The sequence below is a fragment of the Oncorhynchus keta genome, chromosome 18 (genome assembly GCF_023373465.1).
Source record: "Oncorhynchus keta strain PuntledgeMale-10-30-2019 chromosome 18, Oket_V2, whole genome shotgun sequence".
In the NCBI taxonomy this organism is placed as follows: Eukaryota; Metazoa; Chordata; class Actinopteri; order Salmoniformes; family Salmonidae; genus Oncorhynchus; species Oncorhynchus keta.
The window spans coordinates 30,887,138-30,905,205 of record NC_068438.1 but is presented as its reverse complement, the minus strand read 5'-3'; the positions used below and the strand labels follow the sequence as shown (position 1 = coordinate 30,905,205).

Here is an 18,068-nt window from a genome sequence, read left to right as displayed (position 1 = left end):
AATAAATCATGGGTGTATTTTGAAGGTGAGGGCTATATTACATGGATTTATTCTGAAGGTGAGGGCTATATTCTCATTCTTTCCTCTTGATACCATCTCTTACTGTTTAGTGTTCAGTGAGTGTACGTTCCACACTCCAACCTGTCATTGTTACTGCTAGAAGGCAAAATCATTCTCTCAGATGAGACCTGTATAGTGTTCTGAATCCTCTTGTTGAGCCCTTCTCCATGCCTGCCTATCTCTCACTCTGTGTGTTTGTGTGTGTCTATGGAGGAGGGTTGTAATCTGCTGCTCTCCAGCTGGTGTCCTATTAACCTCTGACCTGTGACCTGTCTTGCTCTCCTTTTCTAGTTTGCCCCCGGGCACCGTGCTTTACACCAACAGGTACTAACAGCCTAACCAGGGACTTGGGTGGGCTGGGTTGAAATAGGGGCAGTGTAGAGTTCTCTCTATACTTGCATTTCTAAACTGTTTTTGAGCACTGAATGTTGTAAAACCTACACATGTTTATTTTGGTAGGCTAAGAGATTGAATCTGCTGTAGAATCCTATTCCAAAAGTATTCTGGGATCCCTTATTCATTGGGAACTTGTCATGTTCACACACCAGGATTTCCCTTAGCGGGTAATTATTGGCTTTTGTCCGATTTACATATTAATTGTAAAAATAAATAAATAAGCGTATAAATTAAATTGGCTCCAGACAAAAGAAATAAGTGCGAAATAATGCTTTTTAGGCTATTCATTGATGGAAATACATTTGACTGCTCATGCTTATCGGTTTGTAGGCTAATTTGCAAAATTTAGGGGAATTAAATTGGCCTGTGTGTACATTATATTCATTATGTATCTTGTTTATTACACGCATACAGATACAGAGCCTTTGAGTAGAAAAATCATCTGTCGAACAGCACAAGAGCTGCTGCTGCAGCATCTTGTGGTGCTTTCAAGACAACTAGGAATTCTGGAAAAATACAAGGCCAAATCATGATGTCAGCGATTTTCAGGTCGGAAAGTCGGAGCTCTAGAAAGAGGCCTGAGTTGGATGACTGTTCAAAACTATTTTTTTATCCCCCCAGTTGTCTTGAACACACTGATGTCAGAGATTTCCGCGTTCCAAGTTGTTTTGAAGGCGGCATCAAACTGCAACATAAGGCAGACTTCAGCAGCGCGTCACACACCACTTTGCAATGAGCTGGAGGCAACTTGCTTTTTGAAGACATATACTTCATTGTTTGAAACCTAAACGTTTTAATACATACACTGAACAAAAATATAACATGAAACCATTTCAAAGATTTAATTGAGTTAGAGTTCATATAAGGAAATCAGTTAGGCCCTAATCTATGAGTTTGGTCACAGATACCTTAACATTTAAACAATAAATAAAAGTATGGATGGGGATCAGAAAGCCAGTCACTATCTGGTATGGATCTCGACACGGTATCTCTGTGCATTTAAAATTGCCATCAATAAAATGCAATCGTGTAAATTGTCCGTAACTTATGCCTGCCCATACCTTAACCCCACCGCCACCATGTTCACAACATTGACATCAGCAAACCGCTTGCCCACCCGACGCCATACACGCTGCCTGCCATCTGCCCGGTACATTTGAAACCGGGATTCATCTGTGATGAGCACACTTCTCAAGCATGCAAGTGGCCATCGAAGGTGAGCATTTGCCCACTGAAGTCGGTTACGACGCCAAACTGCAGTCAGGTCAAGACCCTGGTGAGGACAACAAGCACACAGATGAGCTTCCCTGAGATGGTTTCTGACAGTTTGTGCAGAAATTCTTTGGTTTGCTCAAAGCCACAGTTTCATCAGCTGTCCGGGTGGCTTATCTCAGATGATCCCGCAGATGAAGAAGCCAGATGCGGAGATGCTGGACTGGCGTGGTTACACGTGGTCTGCGGTTGTGAGGCCGGTTGGACATCATTTCTCTAAAACGAAGTTGGTTGCGGCTTATGGTAGAGAAATGAACATTCAATCCTCTGGCAACAGCTTTGGTGGACATTGCTGCAGTCAGCATGCCAATTGCAGGCTCCCTCAACTTGAGACATCTGTGGTATTGTTGTGACAACTGCACATGTTAGTGGCCTTTTATTGTCCCCAGCACAAGATGTACCTGTGTAATGATCATGCTGTTTAATCAGCTTCTTGATATTCCTCACCTGTCTGGTGGATGGATTGTTTTGGTAAAGGAAAAATGCTCACATCTCTCTATTTCAGCTCATGAAACATGGGACCACACTTGACATATTGCGTTTATATTTTAGTTCTGTACATTGAGGCATTTCTTACCTTGCTTCAAAGTAGCCTATTAGATCTCCTCTCTTTTTGACATGTTCATTTTTGTCACTTGAAAGTGCTCGCATGTGTTGTGCCCTTTTGACAACTATCGTTTCTGGTTCATTCCCGACTGCATTGTGTGCATATCTGCGCTTATAATGTGAAGAAATAATATTTGATCAACATTTTAAACTAGAAGTTCTGATCTGTTGCCTCATACTCTTTGCTTTCTGTTTTAATTTTTTTAATGTAGCCTTTTTATATAGCCTACTAGTTGTATTAGTCTGTTTGGAATAGACTATTTCTCAACAAGCTGACCAATAAAATAAGTAGCAAACCTTTCTACTCTTGATTGACAGACTAGTGATTTTGCTGTTTGTTACTCTTCTTGCTGGCTGAGGAAAAGACAGTTATTCTAACATGTTTAAAGTGCACATCAGAATTCAGTAAGAAGGACCGTACATTGTTCCATTCTCCACTTGCATGTTCTGTTCATATGAATTACCATATACTAAATGTGATTTTTGTCATTCTGAGCATAGTGGGTGGATGCCCTAATCAGGTTATGCACCCAATGTATATTGGTCTGGTAAAAAAAGCCAAATGTCCGGCGCCATATTTTCCTAACGGAAACGCTGACACACACACACACCGACTCAGTGTTCTATGTTAACTTTGCGCATGGACACGCTTACTCACACACCTGCATTTTTAAAGGACTAGGGATGCATTCTGCTTGTTAGTTCACTACTGTGGGGATAGGTTCTCTGCTTTCTATCAACTGACTGCTGCTCTCTCATTCTCTCCCCCCTCTCTCATTCTCTCTCATTCTCATTCCCTCTCCCCCTTTCTCATTCCCTCTCCCCCTTTCTCATTCCCTCTCCCCTTTCTCATTCCCTCTCCCCCTTTCTCATTCCCTCTCCCCCTTTCTCATTCCCTCTCCCCCTTTCTCATTCCCTCTCCCCCTTTCTCATTCCCTCTCCCCCTTTCTCATTCCCTCTCCCCCTTTCTCATTCCCTCTCCCCCTTTCTCATTCCCTCTCCCCCTTTCTCATTCCCTCTCCCCTTTCTCATTCCCTCTCCCCTTTCTCATTCCCTCTCCCCCTTTCTCATTCCCTCTCCCCTTTCTCATTCCCTCTCCCCCTTTCTCATTCCCTCTCCCCCTTTCTCATTCCCTCTCCCCCTTTCTCATTCCCTCTCCCCCTTTCTCATTCCCTCCCCCGCTTTCTCATTCTTCCCCCTCTCATTCCCTCATCTCATTCCCTCTCCCCCTTTCTCATTCCCTCTCCCCCTCTCATTCCCTCTCCCCCTTTCCCTCTCCCTCTCCCCTCATTCCCTCTCCCCTTTTCTCATTCCCTCTCCCCTTTCTCATTCCCTCTCCCCTTTCTCATTCCCTCTCCCCCTTTCTCATTCCCTCTCCCCCTTTCTCATTCCCTCTCCCCTTCTCATTCCCTCTCCCCTTTCTCATTCCCTCTCTTTCATTCCCTCTCCCCACTTTCTCTTCCCTCTCCCCACTCTCATTCCCTCTCCCCTTTCTCATTCCCTCTCCCTTTCTCATTCCCTCTCCCCTTTCTCATTCCCTCTCCCCCTTTCTCTTCCCCTCTCCCCCTTTCTCTTTCCCTCTCCCATCTCATTCCCTCCCCCCTTCATTCCCTCTCCCCTTTCTCTTTCCCTCTCCCCACTCTCTTCCCTCTCCCCTCTCTCATTCCCTCTCCCCTCATTCCCATTCCCTCTCCCCCTTTCTCATTCCCTCTCCCCGCTCTCATTCCCTCTCCCCTTTCATTCCCTCTCCCCCTTCTCATTCCCTCTCCCCTTCTCATTCCCTCTCCCCCTCATTCCCTCTCCCCCTCTCATTCCCCCCCTCCCTTTCCCTCTCCCCACTCTCATTCCCTCTCCCCTTTCTCATTCCCTCTCCCCACTTTCTCATTCCCTCATTCTCTCCCCCTCTTCCCCCCTCTTTCCCTCTCCCCGCTCTCATTCCTCTCCCCTTTCTCATTCCCTCTCCCCGCTTTCTCATTCCTCTCTCCTTTCTCATTCCCTCTCTATTCCTTTTCTCTCCGCCCTCATTCCCTCTCCCCGCTTCCTCTCCAACTCTCATTCCTCTCTCCCTCTCCCGCTCTCATTCCCTCCCCTCTTCCTCCCCTCATTTCCCTCTCCCGCTCTCATTCCCTCTCCCCGCTCTCATTCCCTCTCCCCGCTCTCATTCCCTCTCCCCGCTCTCATTCTCATTCCCTCTCTCTCCCCCCTCTCTCTCTCATTCCCTCTCCCCGCTCTCATTCCCTCTCCCCACTCTCTCATTCCCTCTCCCCGCTCTCATTCCCTCTCCCGCTCTCATTCCCTCTCCCCGCTCTCATTCCCTCTCCCCTCATTTCTCTCATTCCCTCTCTCTCCCCCCTCTTTCCCTCTCTCATTCCCTCTCTCCCCGCTCTCATCTCGATCCCTCTCCCCGCTCTCATTCCCTCCTCTCCCGCTCTCATTTTCCTCTCCCCTTCATTCCTCTCCCATTCTCATTCCCTCTTCCCCTCCTCTTCTCATTCCCTCTCCCCGCTCTCATTCCCTATTCGCTCTCATTCCCTCTCCCCTCTCCCCCTCTCTTCCCTCTCCCCTCTCTCATTCCCTCTCCTCTTTCTTCCCTCTCCCCGCTCTCATTCCCTCTCCCCGCTCTTTCTCATTCTCTCTCTTTCCCCCTCTCTCATTCCCTCTTCCCTTCCCCGCTCCCCTCTCCCCCCTCTTCCCTTCTCTCTCCCTCATTCCTCATTCCCTCTTCCTCTCGCTCTCATTCCCTCTCCCCGCTCTCATTCCCCTCTCCCCCTTCCCGCTCTCTTCATTCCCTCTCCCATTCCTTTCCCCCATTCTCTCATTCCCTCTTCCCTCTCCCCCTTCATTCCCTCTCCCCCTCTCTCTCATTCCCTCTTCTCCCTCTTCTCTCCCTCTCCTCTCTCATTCCCTCTCCCCCTCATTCTCTCCCCCTCTTTTCCCTCTCCCCTCTTTCTCATTCCCTCTCCCCTCATTCTCTCTTTCCCTCTCCCCCTCTTTCTCTATTCCCTCCCTCTCCCCGCTCTCATTCCCTCTCCCCTCTCTCATTCCCTCTCCCCCCTCTCTCATTTCCCTCTCCCCCTCTCATTCCCTCTCCCCCTCATTCTCTCCCCCTCTCTCATTCCCTCTCCCCTCATTCTCTCCCCCCTCTCCCCTCTTTCCCTCTCCCCCTCTCTCATTCCCTCTCCCGCTCTCATTCCCTCTCCCCGCTCTCATTCCCTCTCCCCGCTCTCATTCCCTCTCCCCCTCTCATTCCCTCTCCCCCTCTCTCATTCCCTCTCCCCTCATTCTCTCATTCCCTCTTCTCTCCCCTCATTCTCTCTCCCTCATTCTCTCCCCCTCATTCTCTCCCCCTCTCATTCCCTCTCCCCGCTCTCATTCCCTCTCCCCGCTCTCATTCCCTCTCCCCCTCTCATTCTCTCATTCCCTCTCCCCGCTCTCATTCCCTCTCCCCCTCTCCCCCCTCTTTCCCTCTCCCCCACTCTCATTCCCTCTCCCCGCTCTCATTCCCTCTCCCCGCTCTCATTCCCTCTCCCCGCTCTCATTCCCTCTCCGCTCTCATTCCCTCTCTCCCCTCTCATTCCCTCTCCCCGCTCTCATTCCCTCTCCCCCTCATTCCCTCTCCTCTCATTCCCTCTCCCCCTCATTCCCTTCCCTCTTTCCCCTCCCCACTCATTCCCTCTCCCCGCTCTCATTCCCTCTCCCCGCTCTCATTCCCTCTCCCCTCTCTCATTCCCTCTCCCCCTCTCTCATTCCCTCTCCCCTCATTCCTCTCCCCCTCATTCTCTCCCCTCATTCTCTCCCCCTCTTCTCTCCCCCTCATTCTCTCCCCTCATTCTCTCCCCCTCTTTCCCTCTCCCCACTCTCATTCCCTCTCCCCGCTCTCATTTCCCTCTCCCCTCATTCTCTCATTCCTCTCCCCTCTCTCATTCCCTCTCCCCTCTCTCATTCCCTCTCCCCTCTCTCATTCCCTCTCCCTCTCTCATTCCCTCTCCCCCTCATTCTCTCCCCTCATTCTCTCCCCCTCATTCTCTCCCCTCATTCTCTCCCCCTCATTCTCTCCCCCCTCTTTCCCTCTCCCCGCTCTCATTCCCTCTCCCCGCTCTCATTCCCTCTCCCCGCTCTCATTCCCTCTCCCCCTCTCCCCCCCTCTTTCCCTCTCCCCCCTCTCATTCCCTCTCCCGCTCTCATTCCCTCCCTCCCGCTCTCATTCCCTCTCCCCGCTCTCATTCCCTCTCCCCCTCTCTCATTCCCTCTCCCCTCTCTCATTCCCTCTCCCCCCCTCTCCCCGCTCTCATTCCCTCTCCCCCTCATTCTCTCCCCTCTCTCTCATTCCCTCTCCCCCTCATTCTCTCCCCCCCCTCATTCCCTCTCCCCACTCTCATTCCCTCTCCCCGCTCTCATTCCCTCTCCCGCTCTCATTCCCTCTCCCGCTCTCATTCCCTCTCCCCGCTCTCATTCCCTCTCCCTCGCTCTCATTCCCTCTCCCCCTCATTCTCTCTCATTCCCTCTCCCCTCCTCTCATTCCCTCTCCCCTCTCATTCTCCCCCCTCTTTTCCCTCTCCCCACTCTCATTCCCTCTCCCCCTCTCATTCCCTCTCCCCCCTCTCATTCCCTCTCCCCCCTCACTCTCCCCCCCTATTCCCTCTCCCCACTCTCATTCCCTCTCCCGCTCTCATTCCCTCTCCCCGCTCTCATTCCCTCTCCCCACTCTCATTCCCTCTCCCCTCTCCCCCTCATTCTCTCCCCCGCTCTCATTCTCTCTCCCCTCTCTCTCCCCCATCTTTCCCTCTCCCCGCTCTCATTCCCTCTCCCGCTCTCATTCCCTCTCCCCGCTCTCATTCCCTCTCCCCGCTCTCATTCCCTCTCCCCTCTCATTCCCCCTCTCCCCTCTCATTCCCTCTCCCCCTCTCATTCCCTCTCCCTCTCTCATTCCCTCTCCCCGCTCTCATTCCCTCTCCCCGCTCTCATTCCCTCTCCCCCCTCTCATTCCCTCTCCCCGCTCTCATTCCCTCTCCCCGCTCTCATTCCCTCTCCCCTCATTCTCTCCCCTCCCCCCTCTTTCCCTCTCCCCTCTCTTTCCCTCTCCCGCTCTCTTTCCCTCCCCCCACTCTCATTCCCTCTCCCGCTCTCATTCCCTCTCCCCGCTCTCATTCCCTCTCCACTCTCTTTCCCCTCTCCCCCTCTCTTTCCCTCTCCCCCCCTCTTTCCCTCTCCCCGCTCTCATTCCCTCTCCCCGCTCTCATTCCCTCTCCCCGCTCTCATTCCCTCTCCCCGCTCTCATTCCCTCTCCCCGCTCTCATTCCCTCTCCCCGCTCTCATTCCCTCTCCCCGCTCTCATTCCCTCTCCCCCTCTCATTCCCTCTCCCCGCTCTCATTCCCTCTCCCCGCTCTCATTCCCTCTCCCCGCTCTCATTCCCTCTCCCCGCTCTCATTCCCTCTCCCCGCTCTCATTCCCTCTCCCCTCATTCTCTCCCCTCCCCCCTCTTTCCCTCTCCCCTCTCTTTCCCTCTCCCACTCTCTTTCCCTCTCCCCACTCTCATTCCCTCTCCCCTCATTCTCTCTCCCCTCCCCCCACTCTTTCCCTCTCCCCACTCTCTTTCCCTCTCCCCACCCTCTCTTTCCCTCTCCCCACTCTCATTCCCTCTCCCCGCTCTCATTCCCTCTCCCCGCTCTCATTCCCTCTCCCGCTCTCATTCCCTCTCCCCTCTCTCATTCCCTCTCCCCCTCTCATTCCCTCTCCCCCTCATTCTCTCCCCCTCATTCTCCCCCCTCTTTCCCTCTCCCCACTCTCATTCCCTCTCCCCGCTCTCATTCCCTCTCCCCGCTCTCATTCCCTCTCCCCTCTCCCCCCTCTTTCCCTCTCCCCCACTCTCATTCCCTCTCCCCGCTCTCATTCCCTCTCCGCTCTCATTCCCTCTCCCCGCTCTCATTCCCTCTCCCACTCTCATTCCCTCTCCCCTCTCTCATTCCCTCTCCCCCGCTCTCATTCCCTCTCCCCCTCATTCTCTCCCCCTCTCTCATTCCCTCTCCCCCTCATTCTCTCCCCCTCTTTTTCCCTCTCCCCACTCTCATTCCCTCTCCCCGCTCTCATTCCCTCTCCCCCTCTCATTTCCCTCTCCCCGCTCTCATTCCCTCTCCCCGCTCTCATTCCCTCTCCCCGCTCTCATTCCCTCTCCCGCTCTCATTCCCTCTCCCCTCTCATTCCCTCTCCCCGCTCTCATTCCCTCCCCCTCATTCTCATTCCCTCTCCCCTCATTCCCTCTCCCCACTCTCATTCCCTCTCCCCCTCTCTCATTCCCTTCCCTCTCATTCCCTCTCCCCACTCTCATTCCCTCTCCCCTTCTCATTCCCTCTCCCCTCCCTCCCCGCTCTCATTCCCTCTCCCCCTCTCATTCCCCATTCCTCTCATTCCCTCTCCCCCTCATTCTCTCCCTCTCCCCCCTCTTTCCCTCTCCCCTCTCATTCCCTCTCCCCGCTCTCATTCCCTCTCCCCGCTCTCATTCCCTCTCCCCGCTCTCATTCCCTCTCCCGCTCTCATTCCCTCTCCCCGCTCTCATTCCCTCTCCCGCTCTCATTCCCTCTCCCCGCTCTCATTCCCTCTCCCCGCTCTCATTCCCTCTCCCCGCTCCTCATTCCCTCTCCCCGCTCTCATTCCCTCTCCCCCTCATTCCCTCTCCCCCTCTCTCATTCCCTCTCCCCACTCTCTCCCCTCTCCCCGCTCTCATTTCCCTCTCCCACTCTCCCCTCTCCCCGCTCTCATTCCTCTCCCCTCTCATTCCTCTCCCCACTCTCATTCCCTCTCCCCCACTCTCTTTCCCTCTCCCCACTCTCCCTTCCCGCTCTCATTCCCTCTCCCCTCTCATTCCCTCTCTCATTCCCTCTCCCGCTCTCATTCCCTCTCCCCACTCTCTTCCCTCTCCCCTCTCATTCCCTCTCTCTTTCCCTCTCTCCCTCATTCCCTCTCCCCCGCTTCCCTCTCCCCACTCTCATTCCCTCTCCCCGCTCATTCCCTTCCCTCTCCCCCTCTCTTTCCCTCTCCCCTCTCTTTCCCTCTCCCCACTCTCTTTCCCTCTCCCCACTCTCATTCCCTCTCCCCCCTCTTTCCCTCTCTCATTCCCTCTCCCCACTCTCATTCCCTCATTCCCTCTCCCCTCTCTCACTCTCCCCCTCTCCCCTCTCATTCCCTCTCCCCGCTCTCATTCCCTCTCCCCTCTCTCATTCCCCCTCTCCCCACTCTCATTCCCTCTCCCCATTCCCTCCCCCCCTCATTCCCTCTCCCCCTCATTCTCTCCCCCTCTCTTCCCCCTCTCCCCACTCTCATTCCCTCTCCCCCACTCTCATTCCCTCTCCCCACTCTCATTCCCTCTCCCCACTCTCATTCTCTCCCCCACTCTCATTCCCTCTCCCCACTCTCATTCCCTCTCATTCACGCGGTGTCTGGGATGTGCTGCTGAAGGGAGGATTCAGGTCACTGCAGGTAACACTTCTCCTCTTTATTTTTCCAGAGGAGTCAGTCTGTCTGTAGTTGGCAGTGTTCGTGCCTGTGGTCCTGCCATTTTTTGGCTTTAGTTTTGCCTAAAGAGAAGCATCAGAATGTAAATGAAGCAACAAAGAACATTCTAGTCTTATTCGGTTTTTAGCAGTTTTGGATTGTGCCTTTATGAATATGCTGTTAGTGTCAGAACAGACTGTTAAAATTGTTGTAGTATTAACTGCCATAAGGAATGGCAAGGGGAAATATAATAGTCCTCTTAACGTTTTAATTGTTGAATGTTCTTTACTAAAGAGGACTTTTCCATAACTTGCTCCTCTCTCCTCCTTCTCCTTCCTCTCCAGCCGTACTACAGCCGGCCCAGCAATGCCCCCCGGGTGCCCCCCAGCAGCACGCCAAGGCCTGTGGCGCCCACACACGTCTACCAGCCGGGCCAACAGATGATGATGATCCCCTCACAGCAGATCCCCTTCCCCAACCAACAGGGCCCTGCCTACTTCATTCCCGGACAGGTAACTTCACCCCGCGCCTTCCACCAGGGTGCTCCATCTATACTAGGCCACTGTCATTCTCTTTACTCAGACATTCACTATACCTTTTGGGACTGTTCCTTTGCACCAGGCAAGCTCAATCAAACGCAGCTATGGTATTTGGAAAGAAAGGAAATGGTTTTTGAAGCCAGGTCTGGTAGCAACTAGCAAGGCAGTCCCCCTCCCCGTCTGTGAGGGAGGCCCCACATGGAGTGGTCTGGTGACCCCCTGGCTCAGGGACAGATTCTGCTGAGTCTGGCCTCCGCTCTATGGAGCCAGTGCTGGGAAAAATACCCCTCCCCTTCCCCAGGCGATCAGCTGACCCTCCAGTCCCTTCCTGATTGTGCAGTGCTTAAAAGCACCACAGAGAGAGACGGATGGCTGTTACTGTGTGTTAGAGGGAGGTAGAGGGGTGCAAGTTAAACCTTGAGAGGTTTTCCTGCCTTGTGTGTGGGACAAAGAAAGGTATAGGTGTGTGTGTTGAATAAGTTAGATCAAATACTAGTTGGCAGGCTGTCTTAGCACCTTTTCCATCCTACTCATTGTTTTGTAGTTGAATTTTAGCTTGCCTGTAATACTCTGGGCTTGGGGAACATTATACAATGTACCTTTTTAGATAATATTTAAACCATTCTGTCATGTCTCTCTCCCTCAGTACCGGTCAACGTACGTGGCCACCCCTCAGCAGTACCCGGTCCCACCGGGCACTCCAGGCTTCTACCCAGGCACCAGCCCAGCTGAATATGGTACATATGGTAAGAGGCTCTGTTTGGGCCTCGCCTGCCGATACCCACCTTTACCCAAAACCACAGGCCTCAGCTTAACACTGCTCTCTCCTGGACACACTGAAAACAGGGATGTCAATTCCTGAGTTTAATTTAAATGTATTTTCAACAGAATTTCAATTGACTAAATTCAAGTGAAATTGAATTCAACCCTGACACACAGGTCACATTCCAAACCTGTTACTTATTTCGGCACCAATAAGTAATTCCCAACAGTGTTGTTCCAGGACTTCCCTGTTCATTTTGTCGGGTAACGAAGGCCTCTGGGCTGGTGATGCAGAGTATGAGTGCCCTCTAGTGGTATGTGTTTGCCAGTACAGGGGCTATAGAAAGCTCACTGGTTGTCCTGAAAACAAGCTTGGTGACCCTGCTCACAAGTCTGTGTGCTATGTAGTGGCTTGGTCTGTCTGCACAGTTGAACAGTGACCAGCCATGGGCAGAGCAGTCCGTATATGGAGTCTACTTTAGAAATGTTAAGTCTTGACATGCATTACTCCAACATGGTATACAAGAGAGAGGGGGGAGCTGATGTGTGGTTGCTTGTGTGTGTGTAGATATATTTCTGCATATCAATATTTCTGTGTGTGTGTACTTTGTATAGATCTGGTCAGATGTCAATGTAGAGCTGTTTTTCAACTGCAGACGAGAAATCTTTCTTCCTTCTGAGCTAAAACATTTAGAGGAGTGAGCACATTTTCTGAAATTTTCCCTTGTGCTGCCAGTCTAATAGACTTAGCTTGTGTGCTTATGTTAGTCACATGCTTGCTCAATGCCTACAAAGGTACTGACTCATGTTCTCTCATACTGTACTCGCACCTGGCTAACACATGCACCGTCACACACATGCACCAGTCTCCCACTAACATTGACTCCCTTTTTGTTTGGGCCTCTGCAACCATGGAAAGACAGACAAACGTGCACAGAGCCTCTGCCTGTATGCGTGTGTGTTTTGAGACCGGGGCAGGAATGTATTTGAGTCTGCTCCAGTAGGAAGGGAAGTTAGTGTGACCTCAGGCTCAGCTCACTGGTGGTGCTTCCAGTTTTGGCAGCAAATACTAGTCTTGAAGCTGGTGCTCTGGAGGTGTGTGAAACTCAAATATCACCCCCCCAGTCCCTCACAGATTTGTCTTGCTTCCATTATGCTCATTCTCCCATTGGCTGTTTTAAACTACTGTAATTTCTGGACTATAAGCCGCTTCTTTATTCCCACACTTTGAACCTCGCGGTTTATACAATAACGCGGCTAATTTATGGATTTTTCCCGCTTTCACAAGATTCATGGCACCAAAAAACTGAGTACCGTCACATAATGTGACGTAAATCGAGCGCGCTCAAACTTCCATCATTCTGATTACGGTAGTCATTTTGTCACCCTCATCATGGCAAAGACACGGAGAAATGCATATGATGCAGCTTTCAAGTTGAAGGCGATAAATCTGGCTGTTGGAAAAGGAAATAGAGCTGCTGCACGGGAGCTTGGCCTTAATGAGTCGATGATAAGACGTTGGAAAGCAGCGTGAGGAACTGACTCAGTGCAAAAAGACAACAACAGCTTTCAGAGGGAAGAAAAGCAGATGGCCCAAAGTATTTGCAGCCACTCAACATCAGTGTAAATCGTGCATTTAAGGTGGCGCTCCGTGTTCAGTGGGAGGCTTGGATGACAAGTGGGGAGAAATCCTTCACTAAAACGGGCCGCATGCGAAGAGCAACTTATGGTCAAGTCTGCCAGTGGGTCCTGACAGCGTGGAGCATTGTCAAAAAATCCACTATCATCAACGGGTTTCGAAAGGCTGGACTGCTGCGTGTTGAAAGGGCAGCATGTGCTCAGCGGGGTATTTGCCTCCGGATGAAAGTGACGAGCGACAATGAAAACGATCCAACATCGGATGAAGCAATTCTGAGGCTATTCAACTCCGACACCGAAGGAGATGACTTCAGTGGTTTCAGTGCACAGGAGGAGGAAGATAGTGACCAATGATTTTCTTGGTAGGCTACTGTTTCAATTTTTGTTACAAGCCGTGTTTCGTTTAAAGGCTGTGTAAAGTTCATTTGTTTCAATGTACCGGTAGGCACCTGCGGCTTATAGACATGTGCGGCTTATTTATGTACAAAATACATTTTTTAATAATTCAGTGGGTGCGGTTTATAATCAGGTGCGCTTAATAGTCCAGAAATTACGGTACCTGAAAGGACTGGATATGTGTCAGCAGTATGGTGATGGCTCCTCCGGCCTAGCTCTTCAGTAGGCAAAGTGGAACTTCCACTTGACTGTTTTCACCTACACAATCCTTTTGAGATTTTCACACCTGAGGGAGTGGGAACTAGAGGGGAAGATGGAAGCAGATTGAGTACATGTTAGCTGGTGACGGATTGACATTGAAAGGGGCCTAAGTAGTGCGGTAGTGATCATTCCAGAAATGCCACTTCATTTCATCCCTTCAAGCCATCACACTAGATTTGACATGCCCAGTTTATCAAAACAAATTTTATGTCACATGCGCAGAGTACAACAGAATTCACCTTACCGTGAAATGCTTACTTACAAGCCCTTAACCAACAGTGCAGTTCAAGAAATTGTTAGGAAAATATTGACTAAATAAACAAAAAATACTTTTTAATTGTAACACAATAAAATAACAATAACGAGGCTATATACAGGGGTACCGGTACCAAGTCAATGTGCGGGGGTACCGGTACCAAGTCAATGTGCGGGGGTACCGGTACCAAGTCAATGTGCGGGGGTACCGGTACCAAGTCAATGTGCGGGGGTACCGGTACCAAGTCAATGTGCGGGTTAGTCGAGGTCATTTGTACCGTTGAAGTCTGAAGTTTACATACACTTAGGTTGGAGTCATTTAAACTCGTTTTTCAACCACTCCACAAATGTATTGTTAACAAACTAGTTTTGGCAAGTCGGTGAGGACATCTACTTTGTGCATGACACAAGTCATTTTTACAACAATTGTTTACAGACAGATTATTTAACTTATAATTCACTATCACAATTCCAGTGGGTCAGAAGTTTACATACACTAAGTTGACTGTGCCTTTAAACAGCTTGGAAAATTCCAGAAAATGGCTTTAGAAGCTTCTGATAGGCTAATTGACATCATTTGAGTCCATTGGAGGTGTACCTGTGGATGTATTTCAAGGCCTACCTTCAAACTCCCTGCCTCTTTGCTTGACATCATGGGAAAATCAAAAGAAAACATTCAAGAACTCAGGGAAAAAAATGGTATACCTCCACAAGTCTGGTTCATCCTTGGGAGCAATTTCAAAACGCCTGAAGGTACCACGTTCATCTGTACAAACCATAGTACGCAACTATAAACACCATGGGACCACGCAGCCATCACACTGCTCAGGAAGGAGACGCTTTCTGTCTCTTAGAGATTAACGTACTTTGGTGCGAAAAGTGCAAATCAATCCCAGAACAAGAGCAAAGGACCTTGTGAAGATGCTGGAGGAAACAGGTACAAAGGTATCTATATCAACAGTAAAACGAGTCCTATATCGACAACCTGAAAGACCGTTCAGCAAATCAAATTTGATTTGTCACAAACACATGGTTAGCAGATGTTAATGCGAGTGTATCGAAATGCTTGTGCTTCGAGTTCCGACCATGCAGTGATATCTAACAATTTCACAACAACTACCTTAAACACACAAGTGTCAAGGAATGAATAATAATTTGTACATAAAAATATATGAATGAGCAATGGCCGAATGGCATTGGCAAGATGCAGTAGATGGTATAGAGTACAGTATATACATATGAGATGAGTAATGTAGGGTATGTAAACATTATATAAAGTGGCATTGTTTAAAGTGTGTAGTGATACATTTATTGCATCAATGTTTTCATTATTAAAGTTGGTGTATGTTGGCAGCAGCCACTCAATGTTAGTGGTGGCTGTTTAACAGTCTGATGGCCTTGAGATAGAAGCTGTTTTTCAGTCTCTCGGTCCCCGCTTTGATGCACCTGTACTGACCTCGCCTTCTGGATGATAGCGGGGTGAACAGGCAGTGACTCGGGTGGTTGTTGTCCTTGATGATCTTTTTGGCCTTCCTGTGACATCGGGTGGTGTAGGTGTCCTGGAGGGCAAGTAGTTTGCCCCCGGTGATTCATTGTGCAGACCTCACTACCCTCTGGAGAGCCTTATGGTTGTGGGCGGAGCAGTTGCCGTACCACGCGGTGATACAGCCCGACAGGATGCTCTCGATTGTGCATCTGTAGAACTTTGTGAGTGATTTTGGTGACACCCTGAATTTCTTCAGCCTCCTGAGGTAAAATAGGTGCAGCTGCGCCTTCTTCACCACGCTGTCTGTGTGGGTGGACCAATTCAGTTTGTCCGTGATGTTTACTCCGAGGAACTTCAAACTTTCCACCTTGTCCACTACTGTCTCGTCGATGTGGATAGGTGGCTGCTCCCTCTGCTGTTTTTGAAGTCTACGATCATCTACTTTGTTTTGTTGACATTGAGTGTGAGGTTATTTTCCTGACACTACACTCAGAGGGCCCTCACCACCTTCCTGTAGACCGTCTCGTCGTTGTTGGTAATCAAGCCTACCACTGTAGTGTCGTCCGCAAACTTGATGATTGAGTTGGAGTCGTGCATGGCCACACAGTCATGGGTGAACAGGGAGTACAGGAGAGGGCTGAGAACCCACTCTTGTGGGGCGCCAGTGTTGAGGATCAGCGGGGTGGAGATGTTGTTACCTACCCTCACCACCTGGGGTGGCCTGTCAGGAAGTCCAGGACCCGGTTGAGACCCAGGGTCTCGAGCTTAGTGACGAGTTTGGAAGGTACTATGGTGTTAAATGTTGAGCTGTAGTCAATGAACAGCATTCTTACATAGGTATTCCTCTTGTCCAGATGGGTTAGGGCAGTATGACTGCGATTGTGTTGTCCGTGGACCTATTGGGGCGGTAAGCAAATTGGAGTGGGTCTAGGGTGTCAGGTAGGGTGGAGGTGATATCTCAAAGCACTTCATGATGACGGAAGTGAGTGCTACGGGGCGATAGTCATTTAGCTCAGTTACCTTCGCTTTCTTGGGAACAGGAATATTGGTGGCCCTCTTGAAGCATGTGGGGACAGCAGACTGTCATAAGGGTTGATTGAATATGTCTGTAAACACCAGCTGATCTGCAGGCCGTCTGGGCCTGCAGCCCTGCGAGGGTTAAAACGTTTAAATGTTTTACTCACGTTGGGTGCCGTGAAGGAGAGCCCGTAGGTTTTGGTAGCGGACCATGTCAGTGGCACTGTGTTGTCCTCAACGTGAGCAAATAAGTTTTGTTTGTATGGGAGCAAGACATTGTGGTCAGCGACAGGGCTGGTTTTCCTTTTGTAGTCCATGATTGACTGTAGACCCTGCCATATATCTCTTGTGGCTGAGCCGTTGAATTGAGACTCTACTTTGTCTCTATACTGACGCTTAGCTTGTTCGATTGCCTTGCGGAGGGAATAGCTACACTGTTTGTACTCGGTCATGTTTCCGGTCACCTTGCCCTGATTAAAAGCAGTGGTTCGCACTTTCAGTTTTGTGCGAATGCTGCCATCAATCCACGGTTTTGCTGCAGGAGGGACTGATGCACTTCAACAAAATACATGGCATCATGAGGAGGAAAATGATATATATTGGATATATTGAAGCAACATCTCAAGACATCAGCCAGGAAGTTAAAGCTTGGTCACAAATGGGTCTTGCAAATGAACAATGACCCCAAGCATACTTCCAAAGTTGTGGCAAAATGGCTTAATGACAACAAAGTCAAGGTATTGGAGTCGCCATCACAAAGCCCTGACCGCAATCCTGTAGAAAATTTGTGGGCAGAACTGAAAAAGCGTGTGCGAGCAAGGAGGCATACAAACCTGACTCAGTTACACTGTGTCTGTCAGGAGAAATGGGATAAAATTAACCCAATTTATTGTGGGAAGCTTGTGGAAAGAAGAAAAAGCTTGTGCCTGAAACGTTTGACCCAAGTTTAACAATTTAAAGGCAATGCTACCAAATACTAATTGAGTGTATGTAAACATCTGACCCATCTGAAATAAAAGGTGAAATAAATCATTCTCTCTCCTATTATTCTGACATTTCACATTCTTAAAATAAAGTGGTGATCCTAACTGAACCAAGACGGAATCTTTACTTGGATTAAATGTCCGGAATTGTGAAAAACAGATTAAATGTATTTTGCTAAGGTGTATGTAAACTTCTGACTTCAACTGTAGGTAGGGGTAAAGTGACTATGCATAGATAATAAACAGCAGTGTGGAAACAGGGGTGGGGGGCAATTTAAATCGTCCAGGTGGCCATTTGATTAATTGTTCAGCATTCTTACGGCTTTGGAAGGTAGAAGCTGTTAACCTCTCTAGGGTACGTGGGACGCTTGCGTCCCTTCTGGCCAACATCCAGTGAGGTTGCAGAGCGCCAAATTCAATTACAGAAATGCTCATTATAAAAATTCAGAAGACAAAACATTTTACATTAGGTTTAAAGATTAACGTCTTGTTAAGCCAACCGCAGTGTCATATTTCTAAAATGATTTTTGGCGAAAGCATACCTAGCCCAGAACATACCTGTCCCAGTTGACAAATTATTACAAACAGTAACCAGCCAAGCAGAAGCATTACACAACTCAGAAATAGAGAGAAAATGAATCCCTTACCTTTTGATCTTCATATGGTGTTAATCAGAACACATTCATTTACTCAAATGTTCCTTTTGTTCGATGAAGTCTCTTTTTATATCCAAAAATCTCCTTTTTTGTTAGCTCTGTTTTCTTCAGTAATCCACAGGCTCAAACTCAGTCAAAACAATCCAAATTGTAGCCGTAAAGTTCATAGAAACATGTCAAACGATGTTTATATTCAACCCTCAGGTTGATTTTTAGCTTAAATGATCTATAAAATTTCAGCCGGACAATAAC

At 49.5% G+C, this 18,068-nt stretch overlaps 1 protein-coding gene across 1 annotated transcript in view; it reads left to right on the top strand.

The window, feature by feature from the left end:
• The window catches only part of LOC118397552 (eukaryotic translation initiation factor 4 gamma 1-like), a 97,567-nt gene that overhangs the window by 2,601 nt on the left and 76,898 nt on the right, over positions 1-18,068 (top strand). Inside the window, 4 exon segments of the mRNA XM_052467895.1 lie at positions 352-384; positions 9,788-9,808; positions 10,168-10,335; positions 11,009-11,108. Coding sequence (XP_052323855.1) covers positions 352-384; positions 9,788-9,808; positions 10,168-10,335; positions 11,009-11,108 — 322 coding nt within the window.